General features: G+C 50.1%; 1 protein-coding gene and 1 pseudogene across 2 annotated transcripts; one reads left to right on the forward strand and one right to left on the reverse strand.

The window, feature by feature from the left end:
- Positions 1–642: 642 nt before the first annotated feature.
- Positions 643–4827, forward strand: LOC113920495 (annotated as a pseudogene).
- Positions 4828–5573: 746 nt separating this feature from the next.
- On the reverse strand, positions 5574–19171 carry PLAC9 (placenta associated 9). Of its 2 annotated transcripts, none has more exons than XM_027596226.1 (4): positions 18954–19171; positions 8064–8161; positions 6809–6932; positions 5574–6327 (listed from the first exon to the last, which is right to left on the reverse strand). In XM_027596226.1, the coding sequence occupies exons 1-4, from the start codon at positions 19003–19005 to the stop codon at positions 6281–6283; spliced, it is 321 nt and encodes a 106-aa protein (XP_027452027.1). In that variant the 5' UTR covers positions 19006–19171; the 3' UTR covers positions 5574–6280. The 2 variants fall into 2 exon arrangements, with proteins under 2 accessions (XP_027452027.1, XP_027452028.1); XM_027596227.1 differs by lacking the exon at positions 18954–19171 and adding an exon at positions 8320–8362.
- Between the last annotated feature and the right edge of the window lie 2202 nt (positions 19172–21373).

Below are 21373 nucleotides of genomic sequence, written 5' to 3' on the forward strand. Positions count from 1 at the left end.
GGAGGACAGCATGAACTTTTCACTGAGTTCTCTCCAGGATTAAAGGCATTTACTGCCTTCCAAGGTCATTGGGAGGTTATTAACTCTGTTGATTATGCTCCGGACAAAAAAGATGGGGAGGGAGAACTTCAACCTTACAGGTCATCTCTTTCTGGGAGAGAACTACACCTGGTGGTGTTTGTCGTTGTTGTTGCTGTTGCTCTTGTTGTTTTGCCTCCTGGAGGTGTTAGTCAAGACCAGTTCTTGCTACACATCTAACATCACTTCCAGAAGAACCACTAGAAGATGAGATACCAGGTGAATTGAGCCCTGAGTGAATTCTCAGCAGCTGTGGGGCATTGGAAGGAACATTGTGTTAGGGGCAGGACCGGGACTCGGGTGAGGCAAATGAGTCACTTGTCTTGGGTGCAAAATTAAAGAAACCATCCTTGCTGTATATCGGGCTGTATAAGGGTGCTTACATTGTGGATGGGGAAATGGTCCTCAAGTTGTGGTTCTCAAACCCCGGTGTGCATCAAGATCATCTGAGGAGCTTGTTAAAATGCAGGTCCCTGGGCCCCAACCTCACAGAACTGAGCAGGCCTGGGGGTCAGGAAACTGCTTCTGTATCCTGCTTGCTTTGTCATTCTGATGCTGATCTAAATGCCCCTGAGCTCAGACAGAACTTCTGAGATAAAGGTGTTCCGTTCACACAGAGGGCAGCAGGTGAGGTGGAGGCAACCTCTGTTTGGAATTCAGTCAGGTGATGGAAGATGGGACAAGTCTACTCCCAGCTTTGGAAAGAGGGATTTGAAAGACGAACCTCTGCAAATGCCCATGGTCAGGGCAACAGCTGGGTGACCATGCCATGTCCCTCCTCTTGCACTGGCAAGGAGTTACAGCTCTAGCTTAGGACTTAGCCCCTTTTTTCTGCTGTCAGTTCCTTTCTGCCCTGGCTGATGGAAGTGGAGTCAGACTTGGAAACAGAAACAAGCTAAATCATCATGGCTTTCTTCCCCAGGCAGATAAGAGCTTAAATTTTCACCGCATCAAACCTGAAAGCTCTCTCTGGCTGTATTCCTTTAAGAGATAGGGACATCATTACTCGGTCCTCTGCCTGGCCCCTTACAGGGACTTTCCCAGTAAAAGATGCAGTCAATGAAGCCCTCGGCTCTACAAGGGACTCCTACCCTCAGCGCTCACTCCTTGGAAAGCTCCCCTTGGCCCAACACTGGTGCCCACTCTAACCTGGTTCCTTCCTACCTACAGTAAGAGTTGACATTGTCCTGAAGCAGAAAGAGCACCAATCTGGGAGTTAGGTATCCTGTCCTGATCTCAGGTCAGCCACCGATTTGCTTTGTGACCCTGAAGTAGTCCCCTCTTTGGACCTTTGTTGTCCCTTTGTAAAATGAAAAGACAAGATCAGAGCTTCTTAAACTTCAGTGTAGTCAGCAAAAACAGTGGAGTAGGGACCTCCAAAAGTGTACCTCCTACACAAAAGCAACAAATAAGATGGCAAGAACTGTTAGAATCAACTTTATCCAAACTCTGAAAACTAATGGAAAGTCTGCAGCAACCAAATGCCTGAGAAAAAAGTCTCAGTGAGAGGGTTTTGTCAGAAACCATGCAGGACAGAAGGCAGTGGGATGACCTATTTGTTGTGCTGAAAGAAAAAAAAAATGTCAACCAAGAATCCTACATCTGGCAAAATATTCTTTAAAGATGAAGGAGACATGAAAACATTCCTGGATAAACAAAAATGGAGATGGTTTGCTGCTAATAGACCTGCCCTATAAGAAACACTAAAGAAAGTTCCTCAAGCTGAAATGAAAGATAACGAGCAGGAACTCAAATCCACATGAAGAAAGAAAAGACGTTGGTAAACGTAACTGCGTAGGTAAACATAAACATTCCTGTTAATATATTTTTTTATTTGTAGCTCTTTTTTTTTTTTCTGTATGATTTAAAGATGACACCAAACAACATTGTTTTGAAACCTCTAGCCAGAGCAATTAGGCAAGAAAAGGAAGAAGCATCCAAATTGGAAATAAGTAAAACTTCCTGTTCACAGATGACATGATCTTATGTAGAAAATTATAAATCATATCTACATAAAAACTAGTAGAGCTAATAAATGAATTGGGCAGAGTTGCAGGATATAGGATACATGATCAAAATACAAAAAGCAGTTGTGTTTCTATATAGTAGCAGTGAACAATCTGAAAATGAAATTAAGATCCAATTTATAGGGTGCCTGGGTCCTCACTGGGTTAAGCGTCTGCCTTTGGTTCAGGTCATGATCTCAGGGTCCTGGGATCGAGCCCCACATCAGGTTCCCTGCTCAGTGGGGAGTCTGCTCCCCCTCCCCCCCCTTGCCCCTGCTTGTGCTCTCTTTCTCAAATAAATAAAATCTTTTTAAAAAGGTCCTATTTATAATATCAAAAAGAACAATTATTTAAGGATAAATTTAAGTTGGTGTAAGACTTGTACACTGAAAAAATACAAAACATCCTGTGCTCGTGGATTAGAAGACTTAGTATTGTTGACATGGCATATAGTCTGTAAATTGATCTACAGACTCAATCTAATCCCTATAAAAATTCCAGCTACCTTTTTGCAGACTTGGACAAGCTGATTCTAAAATGCATATGGAATTGCAAGGGACTGGTCCCCAAATAGACAAAAAAAAGTGTTGGAAAAAGGGATCTCACACTTCTTAATTTCAAAACTTAAGCTACAATATAAAGCTACAGTAATTCAAACACTGTGGTACTGGCATAAAGATAGACATATGGATGGGACAGAATTGAGAAACCTAAACATCTGTGCTTAATTGACTTTTGACAAGGGTGCCAGAACCATTTGATGGGGAAGGAATATTCTCTTCAACAAATAATGCAGGAACAACTGAATATGCAGAAGCATAAGATTGAAGTTGGATCCCCACCTCACACCCTATACAAAAGGTAATTCAAAATAGATCAAAGAACTAAATGAAACAGCTAATGCTATAAAAATCTTAGAATGCTATAAAAATCTTAGAAGAAAACAGGAATAAATATTCATGACCTCGGTTTTGGTAATGGATTCTTAGATATGACACCAAAAGCATAAGCAACAACAAAAAAATAGATAAATTGGACTTCATCAAAATTAAAACTTTTGTATTTCAAGGGACAAGAAAGTAAAAAGACAACCTACAGAATGGGAGAAAATATTTGTAAATCATATCTCTGATAAAAGCCTAGTATCCACAATACATATAGAACTCTTACCACTCAACAACACAAAGACAACACAATTTTTAAAATGGGCAAAGGAGGGAGTTCGATCAGTAGCGGGAGCGGAGAGCGGACCCCAGAGAGCCCTGAGCAGCCCCACCGCCACCGCCGGCCTAGTTACCATCACACCCCGGGAGGAGCCGCAGCTGCCGCCGCCGGCCCCAGTCACCATCACCGCGACCAGGAGCAGCGAGGCCGAGACCCCGCAGCCGCCCGCCGCCCCGCCCTCAGCACTGCCGACACCTAGCCCGGCAGCACCCCGGCGGCGGCTGCCAGCGGGGACAAGAACGTCATCGCAACGAAGGTTTTGGGAACAGTAAAATGGTGCAATGTAAGAAACGGATATGGTTTCATCAACAGGAATGACACCAAGGAAGATGTATTTGTACACCAGACCTCCATAAAGAAGAGTAACCCCAGGAGGTACCTTCGCAGTGTAGGAGATGGAGACACTGTGGAGTTTGATGTTGTTGAGGAGGAAAGGGTGCGGAGGCAGCAAATGTGACAGGCCCTGGTGGAGTTCCAGTGCAAGGCAGTAAACATGCAGCAGACCGTAACCGGTATAGACGCCATCCACGTCGCAGCGGTCCTCCCTCCACGCAATTCCCAGCAGAATTACCAGAATAGTGAGAGTGGGGAAAAGAACGAGGGATCGGAAAGTGCTCCCGAAGGCCAGGCCCAACAGCGCCGGCCCTACCGCGGGCGACGGCTCCCACCTTACTACATGCGGAGACCCTCTGGGCGTCGACCGCAGTATTCCAACCCTCCTGTGCAGGGAGAAGGGATGGCGGGTGCTGACAACCAGGGTGCAGGAGACCAGTGAGACAGAATAGGTATCGGGGTTATAGACCGCGATTCCGCAGGGGCCTCCTCGCCAAAGACAGCCTAGAGAGGGTGGCAATGCGGAAGATAAGGAAAATCAAGGAGACGAGACCCAAGGTCAGCAGCCACCTCAACGTTGGTACGGCCGCGACTTCAATTACCCACGCAGACGCCCAGAAAACCCTCAACCACAAAGATGGCAAAGAGACAAAAGCAGTCGATCCACCAGCTGAGAATTCATCCGCTCCCGAGGCTGAGCAGGTCGGGGCTGAGCGAGCAGGGCGGGGCTGAGCAAATGCCGGCTTACCACCTCTACCAGCATCCGGTTTAGTCATCCACCGCGAAGAAATGAAGATGAAATTCCAGCAGTAAGAAATGAACAGAAGACTGGAGCTGAAGACCTTAAGTGCTTGCTTTTTGCCCATTCACCAGATAAATAGAACTATCTGCATTATCTACGCAGCATGGGGTTTTTGTTATTTTTACCTAAAGACGTCTCTTTTTGGTAATGACAAACGTGTTTTAAAAAAAAACAAACCTGGTCTTTCTCAATACACCTTTAAAGGTTTTTAAATTGTTTCATATCTGGTCAAGTTGAGATGTTTAAGAACCTCATTTTTAATTTGTAATAAGTTTACAACTTGATTTTTTCAAAAAAATCAACAAACGGCAAGCACCCGTTAATAAAGGTCTTGAATAATTGTAAAAGAAAAAAAAAATGGGCAAAAGAGGGACGCCTGGGTGACTCAGTCAGTTAAGCGTCTGCCGTTGGCTCAGGTCATGATCCTAGAGTTCTGGGATCGAGTGCCGCATCGGGCTCCCTGCTCAGTGGGAAGCCTGCTTCTTCCTCTCCCCTTCCTCCTGCTCATGCTCTCTCTCTCTCTCTCTCTCTCTCTGACAAATAAAATCTTAAAAAAAAAAAAATGGGCAAAGAACTTGAATAGACATTTCTCCAAAAAAGACAAATGGCCAAGAAACACAAGATGCTCATCATCAATTAGGCAAATTCAACTTAAAACCACAATGAGTTACCACTTCACACTTAGTGTGATGGCTATAATCAGAAAGACAGACGGTGAAGATGTGGGAAAACTGAAACCCTTATGTACACAGTGTTAGCGGGAGTGTAAAATGGTATAGCCACTGTGCAAAAACAGTTTGGTGGTTCTTTAGAAACTTAAACATAGAATCACTATTGGACTCAGCAATTCCATCCCTAGTTAGAGACCCAAGAGAAATGAAAACATGTCTACACAAAAACTTGTACATAAATATTCATAGCATTCATAGCATTATTCATAATAGCCAGAAAGTGCAAACAGTCCAAATGTCCATCAGTTGATGTGTGAGTAAAATGTGGCATATCCATCCAATGGAATATTACTCAGCTCTAAAAGGGAGTGAAGTACTTACTGATACAGGCTACAATATGAATGAAACCTGAAAACATTGTGCTCAGTGGGAAAAAAATTTGACCACAAAGGCTACATATTGAATGATTCCATTTATATGAAATGTCCAGAATAGGCGAGCCCATAGAGATAGAAATATTAGTGGTTTCCAAGGGGTGGTGGGAGGGGAATGGGAAGTGACTGCTGATAGGTACAGGGTTTTTTGGGGGGTGATGAAGCCGCTGAATTTGTGCAGTTTAAAATGAGTAAAATTTTGAAATTTATGTTGTGTGAATTTTACCTCAATGGAAAACTTTTTAATAAAAACTGCACACAAATTTGCACACATATCCCCTGGGGATCTCACCGAAATGTAGATTCTGATGCGGGATCTCTGGGTTGGGCCCCAAATTCTGTATTTCTGCCAGACTCCCAGGTGACGCCACTGCTGCTTGTCTGTGGCCACATTTTGAGTGGGGAGGCTACTCTGAAGGCCCTTGCGCTGTGTCACCTTACCTGGGCCTCAGGTGCCTCAGCTCTGAGCCCACTCCCGCCCTGTCTGCCCCCATAAATAGGGAGGGCAGCCCCACAGGCCACCTGAGGTCTCCCCGTCTGCGCCCCTAGGAGGACGTGGGCCTCAGGGCCTGGGAGTAGATGGAGAAGGGGCTGTGGCTATAGGGGTCACTGCCAGCAGACACGGGGCGGGGGTGGGGGGGCAGGGGAGCAGCTTTTATTTTGCACCAAGCTGAGGAAGGCAGGCCCGGAGGCACGGCTGTGTTCTCGGCGGAGAGCTGTCCCACACGTGGGTCACTTCCAGGTGCTGGGCAGCTCAGGCTCTGGTGCTCCAAAGCGATCTGAAAGAGAAGGGGTTAGCTCTTTCAGATCGCTGAGTGCTGCAGGCCCCTCTCCGAGCCCCGGAACTCCTATGCCAGGGAACACAGGGCACAGGGAGGGCGCAGGGGGCAACCCCCTATGGCCCCATCAGAGGGCTCTGTGGTGACGCAGGACGGGTTCCCTGCATGGGACCCGAGAGGAGCCCCGGAGCCCTGAGGCGGGCACATGGCCAGCGGAGGAGGCGGCGGCTCTGCGTCCAGGGCTGTGCTAGGCGGGGCCCAAGGGAACTGCACCAGCCCTTCCAGAAGCCCTGGGATGCCGGGCTGCAGCGCCCCTAGTTGGGGGTTGGGGCACAGAACTCGCGGGGTGAGCTGGGGGATGCCTCCCCGCCCGGCCCCAGGAGGAGCCGAGGCCTCTCCCAGCTTGTCCAGGCCACACCCGTGCGGTGGTGGGCAGCCACCCCCAGCCCGAGCTGTCCCCTCTGCTGTGCGAGCCGCTCACCGTCTCCGAGGAGGTCGGGGGCGGGGCCCAAGGGCCCCGGGGGAAGGTTCCGGGCCAGTTCCTCCAGCTGACCCAGCAAGCCTTTCACTTCGGCTTCCAGGTGCTCCACTGTCTTCTCCACCGTCTAGAACAAGAGAGATGGGAGCGGGGCGTGGGCGGAGCAAGGGACAGAGGGAGTAGGGCACGAGAGCGGTGCCAAGTCTTGCTTCATCAGCCACATCCTCAGGGACACCTGGCAGCCCAGTGGGCGCAGCAGGGAGAGAACTGAGTGCCAGTTCTGAATTTGTGCGGCCTCTCAGGTCCCCAGATGACAGAATCCCAGAGCTTCGCTCTCTAAGGCCGCTCCTGGCTCTGGCCCGAAGCGATGCACTCCCTCAGTCACACAGTCCGGCGCGGAGCAACGCTGGGATTCCTTTTTCCCTTTCCGGAATTCAGTGGGAGCTCACATTCTTTTTGCCGCCCCGCCCCCTGGTGGCCACTCTGCCAAGTGACAGGTTTGGGATTTTGAAACGTTCTTTAGTCCGCGTTCCTAACTTCTTCCTGAATCAACCCCTTTAGCAGTCTGGTGAAGCCTACAGACCCCTTCTCAGAAACACACTTTAACTGAAAAAATAAAGCATATAGGGTTTCCACGGACCCCAACCGCGTTAAAACCTTATTCAAGTACTAAATATTAAATCTTTGATGTAAAAATGTATGTATTTATTAACTCATTAAATAACATGATCTAACATCAGGTCTAACAACTACTGTAATTTTGACATGCTGATTAGGATGAATGATATGTTGATATATTCACAACAACTATAATGGGATGAAATCTGATTTCTATTGAGAACAAAGTCACAGTACTGGTAATACTACAATGGTTTGTTGTCTACTTACAATGAATGGGAATGCTACATTTCAGTTAAAGGTTTGTGAAAGTAAAGTGTAAATCTTTATATACCCCAGTGTTACAAACCGTGGCTGTGTAACAAAACACAGTGACTGAATGTCCACCGTTTCGGTGTGTAAGGACGTGGAGATCTCTAGCTGGAGGGAAGCAAGGCCCCTGCGGAGGCAGAGCCTGTTGACGGCTGGTGAGCCTAACAGCCCTGGTAGGGCAGGGAGATGTTTCACATGGTGGCCAGGGAGCCAGATTGGCCTGGATTTCCCCCCCATTTTCCAAAGCAAGCTTCTCCTGAGCCCTAGAAAGCTACCAGCCTGGCAGGTGGTCCTGAAACTGCGTGTCCTCCCAAGTCACCCTGATTACCTCCTCTATGACGTCTAAACGGTGGTGGACAGCCATGTGTCTGTCACACCCTGCGTTCCAGGCCGGGTCTCCACGGGAGGGCACAAAGGGCTCAGCAGCTGTGGGAAAACAAGCCTTGTCACCATTTCCTATAAACTAGAGACCCCTGCAAAGCACTGGGCTCCACGAGGTGGGTCCTGAAAACAGTCACAAAGAGAAGCAAAGGAAGGCTGAGTGTGGGTCAGGGCGTGAAGATGGGACTGCCCCAGTCACTCACTTGTCTCTATGGCCCTGGTCACCTCCATAGCCAGGTGGGCTTCTTCAAGGAGGTGCTGCCTGAACTCTGTAAGGTAAGGAAGGGGGGAAAGGTTCCCACCAGACAGAATGGCGTGTGCAAAGAGGGAAAGGCATAAAATGGCACGGTTCTGTGCCCAAACCCTCACGGGGGTTGGGGTGGCTGGAAAGTACAGGGTGGAGACGGGAGGAGAGTGAGCATGGGCACAAAGCCAGCTGCCCCAATAAACAAACCTTATTTGGGGTTTATTTCAACAGAAGAGTCACATGGTCATATACGAATTTCTTTACATACAGAGAACGGATTGGAGGGATTTGTCGGACATTGGATGAGTAGTTACCGTGTACCGCATAGTACGCTAAACACGTGTGTGAACTCAATCAACCTTTACAACACCCTATTTAAGATCCCCAGTTGATGCACAGAGGGGTGAAATGCTATGTCCAGCGTCACACAGCGAGTAAGTGGAAAGCCTGAGGTTCATCCTGTTCGGCTCTTGGTTCAACACTTTTCTCCCCAACGTTGGTTCCTCCTTGGTTCTTCTGGCACCAACCAGCCCTCACACCGGAAGTCTCAGGGCCCTGGTTCTGAGCTCAGGTTTCAGTGTTGGCGGCCCCGAGACGCCTATAGGGCATCAGAGTTGGCTGGAACCTTGGAGAACCCTGACACTCAGGAAGAAGGCTACTGCCCCCGAAACGAAGCGAAGCAAAGAGCTTCACTGAGGATGAGGCGGTCAGCGTGGGCTGAAGCAGCAGGGAAGTCTAGCAAGATAAGGATGGAAAGACAGAGCAGTGAGAAAGTCATTGCTAAATCCCACCCCAGCATTGTTCGCGGAGTAGTGAAGGCAAAGCACAGTCTAGATGCGGTGGGACGAGGGAAAGAGAGGTCCAAAGGTAGAAACTGGGATCCTGGGAAGCTTCGCTCTGCAGGAAGGGAGATCGCCTGGGTGGCTCAGTTGGTTAAGCGACTGCCTTCGGCTCAGGTCATGATCCTGGAGTTCCCGGGATCGAGTCCCACATCGTGCTCCCTGCTGCTCAGCGGGGAGTCTGCTTCTCCCTCTGACCCTCCCCCCTCTCGTGCTCTCTCGCTCTCTCAAATAAATAAAATCTTTTAAAAAAAAAAAAGAATGTTTCTTGTTGTTGTTTCTGTTCTTTGAAGAAACAACCACGCTGACAGCCGGAAGGACAGTAGAGCTGAGGAGAGGACAGGCTGGGGACCCAGGAGTGGCGGGGGGGGGGGGGGGTGCGGGGGCAGCGCTCGAAGGAGGGGGTGAGGAGCAGAAGTGGTAAAGGCAGACCTCTCCTCAGAGGGCCAGGAAGTGGAGTGAGCTCTCACCTGCTGGCCTCTCTTCACTCTGTAAAGGATGAGAGGAATCATCTGCGGGAAATGCACGTTGGCTTATTAAAGAGGAAGCTAGTTGTGAAGCTTTCAGGAATTCTGTGTGTGGGGCTATTAAACACAGCCATGGAAATGGGAGGCATGGTGAGAGTATTTACATCATGGAAACCAGCTAATGACTTGTTTTTGTCTTCGTCTTTGCTTTTTCAAGCCACTTTATCAGCAGACCACTGGGGAGGGGGCTCGAATACAGAGAGGGCTTCAAAAGGAGGTGAAGAGAAGGAGGCCTGTGCAGAAGGACCCCACTCCAGGGGGAACGGGGAACGCTGGAAGCCAGTCCCCCAGCGAGCAGGGGGGTACAGAGGAGCCAGGATAGGGGGCTGGCTGGAGCGGAAGCTGGGGGCTCACGGTGTGGGGGAGCAAAGGATTGAGGATTTGACCAGCATGGAGTTAAGGGGATAAGCTCTGGAGTCTAGCTTGGATAAGGAAGGAAAGGGGACCAGTAAGAGGGCCAATAAACTGGGAGAAATGGAGGGGCTGACAGGACTGGCGGTCTTGGTAAGATGAAGGAGTAACAGAAGGAATGAATGGTGACAGACCCTGCAGTTTCAGCTCCGAGAGGTGGAGCAGCTTCCTAGTGACAATATCAAGGTTGTGGTCATGGATGTGGGCATCTGAGGCAGAGTGGGGGCAAGAATTATTGCACTTGATCTATCTAGGTGCAAAACTGTTGTAACTCTAAGACCCTGGTGTGGGCTGGGTTGCCCAAGGGGACATACAGAATTGCCCAGAAGGCTGGCAGATCTTGAGGTAAGGACGGAGATGGCAAGCCATTTTGCTGGTGATGAACGCGTAACTCTGGGAGGCTGAATGACCTGCCCAAGGTCACATGGTCAGCAAATGACGGGACCCCAATCACCCTGGCCTCCTCTTGACCCCATCTCGGCAAGTTGGCCTTCCAGAGCTCCGCCAGAGGCCCCCATCACAATCCTGAGATGTTCCTGTCCCAACTCTATCTGGATCCCAACTCCTTAGTGTAGGAATGAGGACCAAGAGCAGAGACAAAACTTCCTTCCACTATGAGCATCTTTTATGGAGATCAATTTGTTTCTATATTCTCCTTTTCATTATTTCCCTCCACTTAACTTCGAAAAGCCTCTTCAAAAGACAATGGTCTTGTTGACTTTGGGGAGGGGGCAGACATGACAGTGGTACTTCGGTTATTTTTTTCATCTATGTGTGGCTGGAGTGAGTACTGGTTGTTTTTAAAAGGGAGTCTTTTAGAGCTCCATACTGAGATACCTAGAGATGAAATGCTAGGATGTCCTGGGTTCACATCAAAGTAATCCCGGGGGTGGGAGGAGACATGGGTAGCCAAACAAGACTAGCCAAGATTGATAATTGTTGAAACTGAGTGATGGGGACATGGGAGTTCATTCCACTCCTCTCTCTACTCTTGCATATATGATTTGCAATGTTCCATAATAAAAGCCAGTTGTCTGATGGGGTTGTTAGCAAAAAGCAGAAGCCATCGTGGGCTGCATGTGTGGATGGGAAATGTTCAGGATTGGGGGGGGGGACCTGGGCTAGCCTGAGGGACCCCACCTGGAGGGTTGTGCTCTGTTCTGGGCCTTTGAGAGGCAGAAGCAGGGCTAGAGGCAGCTGTGGTGAAGGGACTCAGAAGCTTGACTCGTTCGTCTCAGCTGAAAGAACCGGGGAGCCCAGCCGAGAGAGGAAGGACTCCCTGGGGGCAAGAAGAGCTGCTCTCACCCACAGGGAGGGCTGTCCGTGAAAAGGGGGTCTACCCAGTGGGGGCGTGGGTCCACAGATACCCCTCCGGCCCCGGCTCTCCCCGGAGCCACGCCTGCACTCTCCCAGACCCAGCTCGGGCGGGGAGGAAGCAGTCTGACCTGGCTGGCCAAGTGTGAGGATCTGCCAGCCCTCTAAGTCATGAACAACATGAGTCTACTCCCCTCCGCAGCCCTAAAACATCCTGTTTTCTACATGTCTGCAATGAGGTCTAACTTGGCTCCAAAACCCCTCCAGGGAAAAAGGATTGGCTGAGGTTGCTCTCCGCATCGCACAGCACGAATCCCTCACATCTGGACAGGACTGCGTCCTGGGCGCCGCGGCACCAGTGTCCGTGAGCTCATCCGAGGGAGAAAGCCGGGGCGGTTTCTCACTCCGCACCCGCACTGCTGCTCCCTCCGCCAGCCGGGCCCTCACCCCTGCACTGACCTCTCCGCCAAGGGCCGGAAACACCCAGGAGACCCCTGTTCTCGCCCTGCTCGGCCACGAATCGCTGTGGGCCTGTGGGAAATTTCCTCTCCTCGCTGAGCCTCTGCCGCCCCCTTGCTAACACGGGGTGGGGAGGCCTGAGGCTCTGCCCCCCCCCCACCCCCGGTGTAGTCCATGCGGGATGCCGCTCTGTCTTGCTGAGGGGCCTCATAAATTTGCTACAAGGACAGAGCTGGTGTGAGTCAAGGACAAGTTGCTTCTTGGACCAGAAGCTCTCGCAAAGCAGGAGCTGGCCGTCTTGCTTATCTTTGAGCTCCTCTGTGGGAAGGGGCTCAGGGTGATGCCTGCTTCACAGGGTTGTTGGGGTGCTCACGAGTGGGGAAGGCTGCAGGGTGGCCGTGAGCGTGCTCGAGGAGCCAAGGCTGTGGTTCTCCATGTTCCCTTCCTTCCTGTGCTCCCGCCCTGCCCCGGCCAGTTGGGAAATGGACCTTCTTGGAGGCCGGGTTGTTTTCCCTGGCCCGGCTCCCACTCAGGGCCTATGTGCACCCTGGATGGCGGCCATGGGTGGAACACAGTGCTTTGGTGAGAGCAGCCTGCGGTGGAGGCCAGAGGCCCCGCGGAGGTGCTGGGCTCACTTCTCCAGTTAAAGAGACATTTCCACTGGGTCCCCATCCTCTGAGGCGGGAAGTATAGCCTCTCCCACCTAAAGGCATAGGAGACCTTTTGTATCTGGGACTTAAAACACTAAGAAAGCACGTACAAGTGATTTCTGTGATGACCCGTAATTTCTCAGAGGCAACCCTGAAAATTGCCGTGCCTTCTGAATCATCAAAGACACACTCTGCTTTGATCAGTGATGTTTGTCACTTAGGGGTTAACTGTATTTGACCACATTCAATATAACGGAATAATAAAATTTACCACATACAATATTTGTATTAAAATTTGTGATTCATTTAAAACCATCAGTGGTTTTTAAACTTTTTTTTTAAAGCAGAATACTATTTTCAAACAATTACATGAAGAGCTCCAATAATGTGGAACTGCTCTGCTAAACCAAGAGAGAGAACCTCGAGCCCCTCAAGAAAGAGCTCAGATTCTGAAGCACGTCTTGGTTTTGTTTTGGGAGAGACACGTCCTCCTACCCTCCTTGGACCTGAGTCTTGCTAATCACTCTGAGAGCACATCAATGTCATTCCAGTACATTCAGTATCTGATTGTGGCAGGTAAGCTGGGCTACTATCACAAAGGGCCCCCTCAACTTTGCACGTGTTTATTTTTTTTCTCATGTACGAGTTCAGAGGTAGATTGCAAAAGCCCACAGGGTGGAGGAGGTCTAAGAAGCCATCCAGAATGAACCTCTCTCGGTGTGCCATGAAAAGCACACAAAGCTGGGTGTTAGAGATGCAGTCCCACCTCAGGGCTTACTGATGGTGCTCTTTGCCCCTCCAGCAGAGAGTGAGGGATCTGCCCCACCAGGTCAACTTTGCAGGATTGCTGTGTTTGCTACTTTGCACGATTCAAGGGAATCATGTACTTGAAGATGCCTCAGAACGGCCAAGTGATGTGCAAATGCTCTATAGGGCATCCACCAGGGGAGCTGAAGATGGAGCAAGGCGGAGATTGCTCCCCAGGGCTCCCCCTCTCCACATGGAGCCAATTCTCTGATGGATCACTTCAACCAGTTCTCAGGATGAGAGGCATCTATTCTAAGAATAAACTTCTACAAGGGCCCAAGGGATGTTTGGGAGGAACTTCTCCAACAAGGACACAGAGGGCTCAGTGCTGACCCGGCTCTCTGTGCTCTCTTAGAAGCCAGTCCCACTCACTGGACTCTGTTTCTTCACCTTTACAACAGGCATAACCATACTTTATATTGGAAGTTACTATGGATTAGTGATCGCTCATGATGCACCAAGCTTACTGCTGAGTGCTTGTATACATTATCTCATTTGATTCTATTAAGAGCTCAGTACTCTTACCTCCCTTTTTTACAAATTAGAAAACCAAAGATCAAAGAGATTGAATAACATGCCCAAGATTACACAGCTACCAGGCCGTAGGGATGGGATTTGAATCCTACCTGCCCGACACAGTCTATACTGTGCACTAGCTGTGATGTGACCCTTTGTAAGTTAAGGGCCTCCTATCTTGGGGTCTCAGCTGCCTCCTGTGTAAGAGGGAGAAACTTAGCATGTCTGACTCCATATTGCTTCTATTTCCCTTGCCACTGTGACCTATAGCTTAGAAACTTCGGCTTTGCCCTGCACATAGGCATGTTAATCATTAAAGGAATTTTGTTTACAACCAAGATTTACAAAAACTGCTTTCTTACCCGAAACCTACCTCACTGGAGGAGGCAGAGAAGTACTTACAGAGTTGACTATGCTATGTTTAAGATTTAAAGGAACGATGTGACCAAATTCCTACAGGCAAAGATCAACTGACCAAGGGCAAAGAAGTTACACGACCTTTTCCTTTTTTTAAAAAGACTTATTTGGGTGCCTGGGTGGCTCAGTTGGTTAAGCGACTGCCTTCGGCTCAGGTCATGATCCCAGAGTCGCAGGATCGCGTCCCACATCGGGCTCCCTGCTCAGCGGGGAGTCTGCTTCTCCCTCTGACCCTCTTCCCTCTCGTGCTCTCTATCTCTCATTCTCTCTCTCTCAAATAAATAAATAAAATCTTTAAAAAATAAAAATACATAAATAAATAAATAAAAAGACTTATTTATTTATATTAGACCGAGAGAGAGTGGGGGTGGCGGGGCAGAGGGAGAGAGAGAATCTCAAGCAGACTCCCGAGTGCAGAGCTCGACACGGGGCTCGATCCCAGGACCCTGGGATCACCACCTGAGCCGAAATCAAGAGTCGGACGCTTAACTGACTGAGCCACCCAGACGCCTCAACAGGACCTTTTTCAATGCAAACATCAGTCATTTTTTGACTCCAATCCCCTCCCACTCCCCCCCTCTTCCTAACATAAAAGAAGCTCAACTCTCATCCTCAGACAGGTTGTTCTCTGGGACTATCCTCAGACAGGTTGTTCTCTGGGACTATCCTCAGACAGGTTGTTCTCTGGGACAACAGTCCACCATCTCTTCGTTTTGTTGGCTTTCCAAATAAAGTCACTTTCCTACCCCAACTTCTTGCCTCTTAACTTACTGGCCTGTCATTCGGCGAGCAAACAAACTTGGACACAGTTACAAAATGAGGGGTTGGACAGGAAATGGGGCCAAGGGGATCTGTTCACATGACATCTTTGCAGCTGTCTTGGGGCCCCCCAAGAGCCCAAATGTGTGCCTTGGATCAAACTGTCTTTAAGTGGTTCACTCCCACAATATCCATTTGTGTAAAAAGAATGCCATGACCCTCACAACAGTCCTTCAGCATCTTCCTGTTTCACTCAAAGCAGAAAGCAGAATCCCCATGGAAGACAGATGGCCATGGGGACTTGGTAGGCAGTGAGAGCACACCCAAAGGGCCCCAAGGCATGGGTGACAATTGGTAAAAGGACCAGGCTCTAGGACTTTAGATCCCTCTGACAGGAAAACAGGAAAGGAACTCAGCAGAAACCTTAACTTTTTTAAAAAGGGCTCTATAAGTATCACAGTTTGCTTCCATCAATACATAAAGAGTTTTTACAGACCAACACAGTACCACAATTGAGAAGTCTAAGACAATTCACAAGAATTTGTAGAAATGACCTATATGTGTTTAAAGAAAAAGCCCAACCTCAGTAGTAATCAAAGCAACAAATCATCTTAACAGGGCACCTGGGTGGCTCAGTTGGTTGAGCGACTGCCTTTGGCTCAGGTCATGATCCCGGAGTCCCAGGATCGAGTCCCGCATCGGCCTCCCTGCTCAGCGAGGAGCCTGCTTCTCCCTCTGGCCCTCCCCCCTCTCGTGTGCTCTCTCTCTCTCTCACTCTCTCGAAATAAATAAATACATCTTTAAAAAAAACATCTTAACATATTCTTGCATAACAGCAGATGTTTCTAGATCTAACTACCAGTTTATAGACAATACGGGGGAGAGAAGAACATTTAGAAGACTCCTGGTAGATACAGTCAGCTGAAATCTAACATGGAGAACTTTATAGAACAAACAGCCCAGTTGCTTCCACAAATACATTTTAAAGAAAAGAGGGGGAAGAGAACTTACATATTAAAAGAAACGTAACTGAAATAGCAGCCAAAAGCAATATGTGTACCTTATTTGGATAAAACAAAGCCAAATGTAACAACATGACATAATTAGGGACATTTAAACACTGATAAACAAATATCCATTTGATGATATTAAGAAATTATCGTCCAGGGGCGCCTGGGTGGCTCAGTCAGTTGGGCGTCTGACTCTTTAATTTCTGTTCAGGTCGTGGTCTTGGGGTCGCAGGATCAAACCCTGCATCAGGTTCTGTGCTCAGTGGTGAGTCTGCTTGAGATTTTCTCCCTCTCCCTCTGTCCCTCCCCCTGCTCTCTCTCAAATAAATAAATAAATAAATAAATCTTTTAAAAAAGAAACTATCGTCCATTTTTTAGGGTGTGATAATGGTATTGCGGTTATGTTTATTAAAAGATTATTTATCTTTGGGGCACCTGGCTGACTCATTTGGGAGAGCATGTGACTCTTGATCTTGGGGTCATGAGTTCGAGCCCCACAGTGGATATACACATTACTTAAATAAATAAAACTTAAAAGATTACTTATCTTTTAGAGATACTTAAGGAAATGTTTATGGATGAAAATATATGATGCCTGGAATTTCCTTTAAGATTATTGGAGGGAGGAGAGAGAATGCAGGTGACAAAGGAAACAAGACCGGCCACGAACCAGTATCGCTGAAGCGGGGTGGGAGGTACATGGGGGTTCACCATGCTGTTCTGTCTTTACATCTGAGAGATTTCATAATCAAAAGTTAAGAAAAACAGGGGCGCCTGGGTGGCTCAGTTGGTTAAGCGACTGCCTTCGGCTCAGGTCATGATCCTGGAGTCCCGGGATCGAGTCCCACATCAGGCTCCCTGCTCAGCAGGGAGTCTGCTTCTCCCTCTGACCCTTTCCCTTCTCATGCTCTCTCTCTACCTCATTCTCTCTCTCAAATAAATAAATAAAATCTTAAAAAAAAAAAGTTAAGAAAAACAATGGTAAATTGAAGTCTGAAAGATTCTACATAAAAATATGTGAACTCAGGGTGAGATTACATTAACTTTCTCCCTTTTAAAAAAGTCTGTAGCAAGGAGCGTGCCTAATCAGAAAGGAAGTAATGTTTGAAAAGGGTTTTAAATTAAAGTGTATATAACAGTCACGACTAAAGCGGCCGCAGAAAGTGGGCGGCAGCCAACTCCTCCCTCTAGGGGAGCACAGACTGAGCTTTGTGCCCTCAACCCCTGGAGGTGGGGACTCAGGAAGGAGGGGCGGGGGGAGGAAGGGGGGAAAGTAGGGGGAAAGAAGGACCTGCCCTGTGGGTTCTGTGCTGAGCACAGTCCCAGCCACACCTCACACAGCCTGTGAGGAGGCAGTCGTTGGTCCTCCGTAATTGATAGGTGGGGGCACTGAGGCTCAGAGGGATCACTGAAGCTGAGGGGATGAGAAGGGGACAAAACCTGCTGAATTCCATGCTGGGGACTTCTTTCATTCAATTCCTGCAGCCAGCTCTCTGGAGTGGGTATCATTTTCCCCAGCTTACAGAGAAGGAAACAGCCTCCCAGAGGGAAGGCGACTCACCCAAGAAACTCAGCCAGGGGCTGCCCAGGATGGGCACTGGACTCCACCCTGCCCCTGGGCGCTCACTCCCACAGTGGGCTGTGCCCTGAAAGGCCCTGGGCGGGAGGCTTCTGTCCTAGGGGCAGGGCACTTCACCTGTGTGATTCACATCCTCTGGCTCTGGGCTGATGGGTGAGCAGCCTGGCAGGGGCAAGGGCCCCCCTGAGGGAGTAGGAGGCCTGGATGCCTGGTGAGGCCTCTGGCTTGGCACCCCTGGGGAGACCTGAGCCTTCCCCTCACCTGTACTGCTCGGATGAGCACCAGCTCCCACTAGCTGAGGACTGCATGAGACTCTGGGTAAATGTGAGTGTGGCTTATAAACTGTGAAGTACCACATGATGTGCAGAGCCTCGGGGTGGTGCAGTGCGCATCTGTGTGCAAGAAGTCTCTCTGCAAAGCGCCTGGGTGGCTCAGTTGGTTAAGGACTGCCTTCGGCTCAGGTCATGATCCCAGGGTCCTGGGATGGAGCCCCGCATCAGGCTCCCCTTCCTTGGCGGGGAGCCTCCTTCTCCCTCTCCCTGCCACTCCCCCTGCCTGTGCTCTCTCTCCCTCTCTCTCTCTCTCTCTCTCTGTTAAATAAATAAATAAATAAATAAATAAATAAATAAATAAATAAATAAATAAAGGCTCTCTGCAACTGCCCCATCTGAGCCTCACCTGAGAAGGGGCAGCACTAAGGCTGTTGTCAGGGGAGGGGAGAGGGGACGGTGCAAGGCAAGGCCCCCAACGGGTGGAGAACCAGAGGGCCTCTCCCTCCTGCATCCCAAGCTCCCCAACCCCCCCCATCACCCAAGGCAGCTCAGGCCCTCAGGGAAGATCTCTGGAAGCAGGGAGACTGGCTTCCTCACCCAGGCCGCAGAGCCCTCCCGGCCGGCCAGAGGACAGGTGAAGCCGTGGCCTCTCTCCTGGGGTCGCCTGCCTGCCCGCTGGCCGTGCTGGTCCAGGCCTGGGTCATCGCCTGCCGGAACTCAGCTTCTAAGGCAGTGCCCGTAACCCCAGGCCTGGGGGCCTCTGCAGGCCCTCTGGAGGCAGCTGGCCCTGGGGGTACTGGGGGGATGTGTGCCCACCCTGCGGACTTAACCTCCCTCCCTGCGATCCTTGCCTCCTCTCTCTCTCCTCGGGGCGTCGGGTCTCTACACTCTTTCTCTACCTTTCGGTCGTTCTCACGTCTCTGTTCAACATCCCCCCCCCCCCCACCCCGGCCCGTCGCCCTTTCTCCAGCTCTCTGCTCTCCCTCCGACTCGGTTCCACCCCCGGCCCGCCCGGCCCGGCCCCACTCACCGGCGGCGCGGAGCAGGGCGAGCCCGGCCAGCGCGCAGAGCAGGGGCTGCATGCTGCCGGCCGGCCGGCCGAGCGCAGCGCAGCGTCTGCCCCCGGGGCCCGCGCCGGCCCGCCCGCAGGAAATGCTCGCCGCCCGAGCCAAAATTCCTGGGCGGCTCCGGGCTCTCCGGCTCGCGCGATCCGCCCCCTCCGGAGACCCCGCGGGCGGAGGGGCCGGCGTGCCAGCCTGGGCGCCCCCCCAGCCGGGCCCCCAGCCCTCCCCGGGCGCCGGAGAGCGGGAGGGGGCGAGGCCTGGGCTCCGGGCCACCGCTCCCCTCGCCCCGGCGTTTAGGAGCCCATTTCACAGACCAGCACACTGAAGCGCCTTCCTCCGGGTCCCGCACAACTCCGGCCCCGGACCTGCACCCCGAGCGCACCGAGTGTGGAAGCTTTTCTCCGTCCACCTACGAATAGGTCATTAATTCCATCGGCCAGTGTCTGGCCCTCAGAGAGGGACGCAGAGGTGGTGTCTGCCTTTTACAGAAACTTCCTGTTCTGCTACCGGGGTCCCAGCAATGCTAAATGATATTTTAAGGCCGCCTAAGTGGCTCAGTCGTTAAATGTCTGCCTGGGGCTCAGGTCATGATCCCAGAGTCCCGGGATCGAGCCCCGTGTCGGGCTCCCTGCTCGGTGGGGAGCCTGCTTCTCCCTCTCCCTCTGCCGCTCCCCCTGCTTGTGTGCTCTTTCTCACTATCTCTCTGTGTCAAACAAATAAAATCTTAAAAAAAAATAAAAGATACTTAAAAAAAAAAGGTAAAATCGTGACTTTCATTCAGATATAACATGAGCAGGTGCTGAAGATTTTCTTTAGTTCGCTCTTCATGAGGGATCCAGGAAGAGGTGACAATCCGTCGGAAGAACAGACACACATCTGGAATATTGTCAAGAATGTGCCCGCGGAGGTGAAACTGGCTTCTTCCACACCGAGAAGGAGAAGTAACTGAACGTGTAACAGGAATCTTTTGCATATCTGTAGACAAGAATTATTTTAATTGCTTCCTATAACTTACAGACTTGTAAAATGGCTTGAAGGCTAGGAAAGACCCAGAGCCCTAATTGAATCAAAATCCGAATCATGGGCTCAGTCCGTGAAGCATCTGCCTTCAGCTCAGGTCATGATCCTGGAGGGGAGCCTGCTTCTCCCTCTCCCTCAGCCTGCAGCTCCCCCTGCTTGTGCTCTCTCTCTGTCAAATAAGTAAATAATAATAATAAAAAAATCTTAAAAAAGAATCAGAATCACAGTGTACAGCAAATACTTAAGCTCTGTACTAGAGAGTGTTAGATAAAGCATGGAGGAGGAAGGAGAGAAGTTAATTCTCAACATGGCATGTCTGCCTCCAGGAGTTCATGCTCTAGGAACCACCGTCAGATTAATAAACCGCAGCTCAGCTTTGATGGATTTACTTCTACCTAGACAACCTCTGTGATCTTCACTGCAGCTCCATGAGGGGCGCATCCTTAAGTCCCTTCTGCAGATCAGGACATTGAGGCTCCGAGGTGTTAAGAACCTTGACATAGTCACGTGGTGAATGCGGAGTCAGGATTTGAATCCAGTTCTCATGTCTCTGCGGGCCAGCCCTTCCACAAGGCTAGACTTACACATGGTCCCTGAGAGCCGGGTTTTCTTTCTCAATCTAAGCAAACCCAGAATAAGAGTTGGGTGAGTTTTTCAGTGAACTTCAAACCTCCACCTCCCCTCCAGTTCAGAACACAATAGCCGAAGATGCGCCCACGCAAAAAGTGCAAAAAAAAAAAGGTTAACTTTTAATGAAAACAAAAATCGAAAGCTACACAAGCTACAGGCATAGGGTCTGCGCTACAGAGCTCTGAGTGGTTGGCCCGGCCCTGCTAGTCCGCTAGTGCAGACCTTATCCACCAGGTACCCCCGCTGGGGTTCCTAAGGAGCCCTTGCGGCGCGCCGCCTCGCCGCCTTCTGGGTTCCCGCCTGTGGCTGCGCAATTGCCCTCTTCAGCCACCACCCAGGGACCCTCACTCGTCACTTCCTCCTCCAGATAATAGCCCCAGGCAGAAAGTCCTGTGCTGAGTCAGCAGATCTTGGACAGAGAATTGGATCTAAAGCTCTCCTGAGATTAAGGGTGCCCAGAGGATCTAGCTCAGAAAAACTTTTTTCAGAATGGCAACAATTTCTCACACTTAGTGGGACATTCCTCAGTAGTTTAGCCAGGTGGGAAGTTGTCAAAGAACAGGCGAACCCACAGGGATTCTTGCAGCTCAGAGCAAGTGGGCTGCTTAATATTTTTGATTTGCAAAGAAAACAACACATGGGCTATGCTTTCTTGTGGTGGTAGAGTCACGAAGTAATAAAGCATACAGAGTAAAACCTGAAACTCCTCCCTGTCACCAAGCCCCCAAACCCGGGC

This window comes from Zalophus californianus, chromosome 15, assembly GCF_009762305.2.
Source record: "Zalophus californianus isolate mZalCal1 chromosome 15, mZalCal1.pri.v2, whole genome shotgun sequence".
Taxonomy (NCBI): Eukaryota; Metazoa; Chordata; class Mammalia; order Carnivora; family Otariidae; genus Zalophus; species Zalophus californianus.

What these genes read in the sequence shown, in the direction of transcription:
- PLAC9 (XM_027596226.1), bottom strand. Translation starts at nt 19,005, where the DNA reads ATGCAGCCCCTGCTCTGCGCGCTGGCCGGGCTCGCCCTGCTCCGCGCC. An exon ending in CGCCCTGCTCCGCGCCGCCG is followed by an intron (nt 8,162 to 18,953) that starts GTGAGTGGGGCC and finishes GTTTTCCCACAG; the next exon opens with CTGCTGAGCCCTTTGTGCCC. An exon ending in GTTTAGACGTCATAGAGGAG is followed by an intron (nt 6,933 to 8,063) that starts GTAATCAGGGTG and finishes CTCTTGTTCTAG; the next exon opens with ACGGTGGAGAAGACAGTGGA.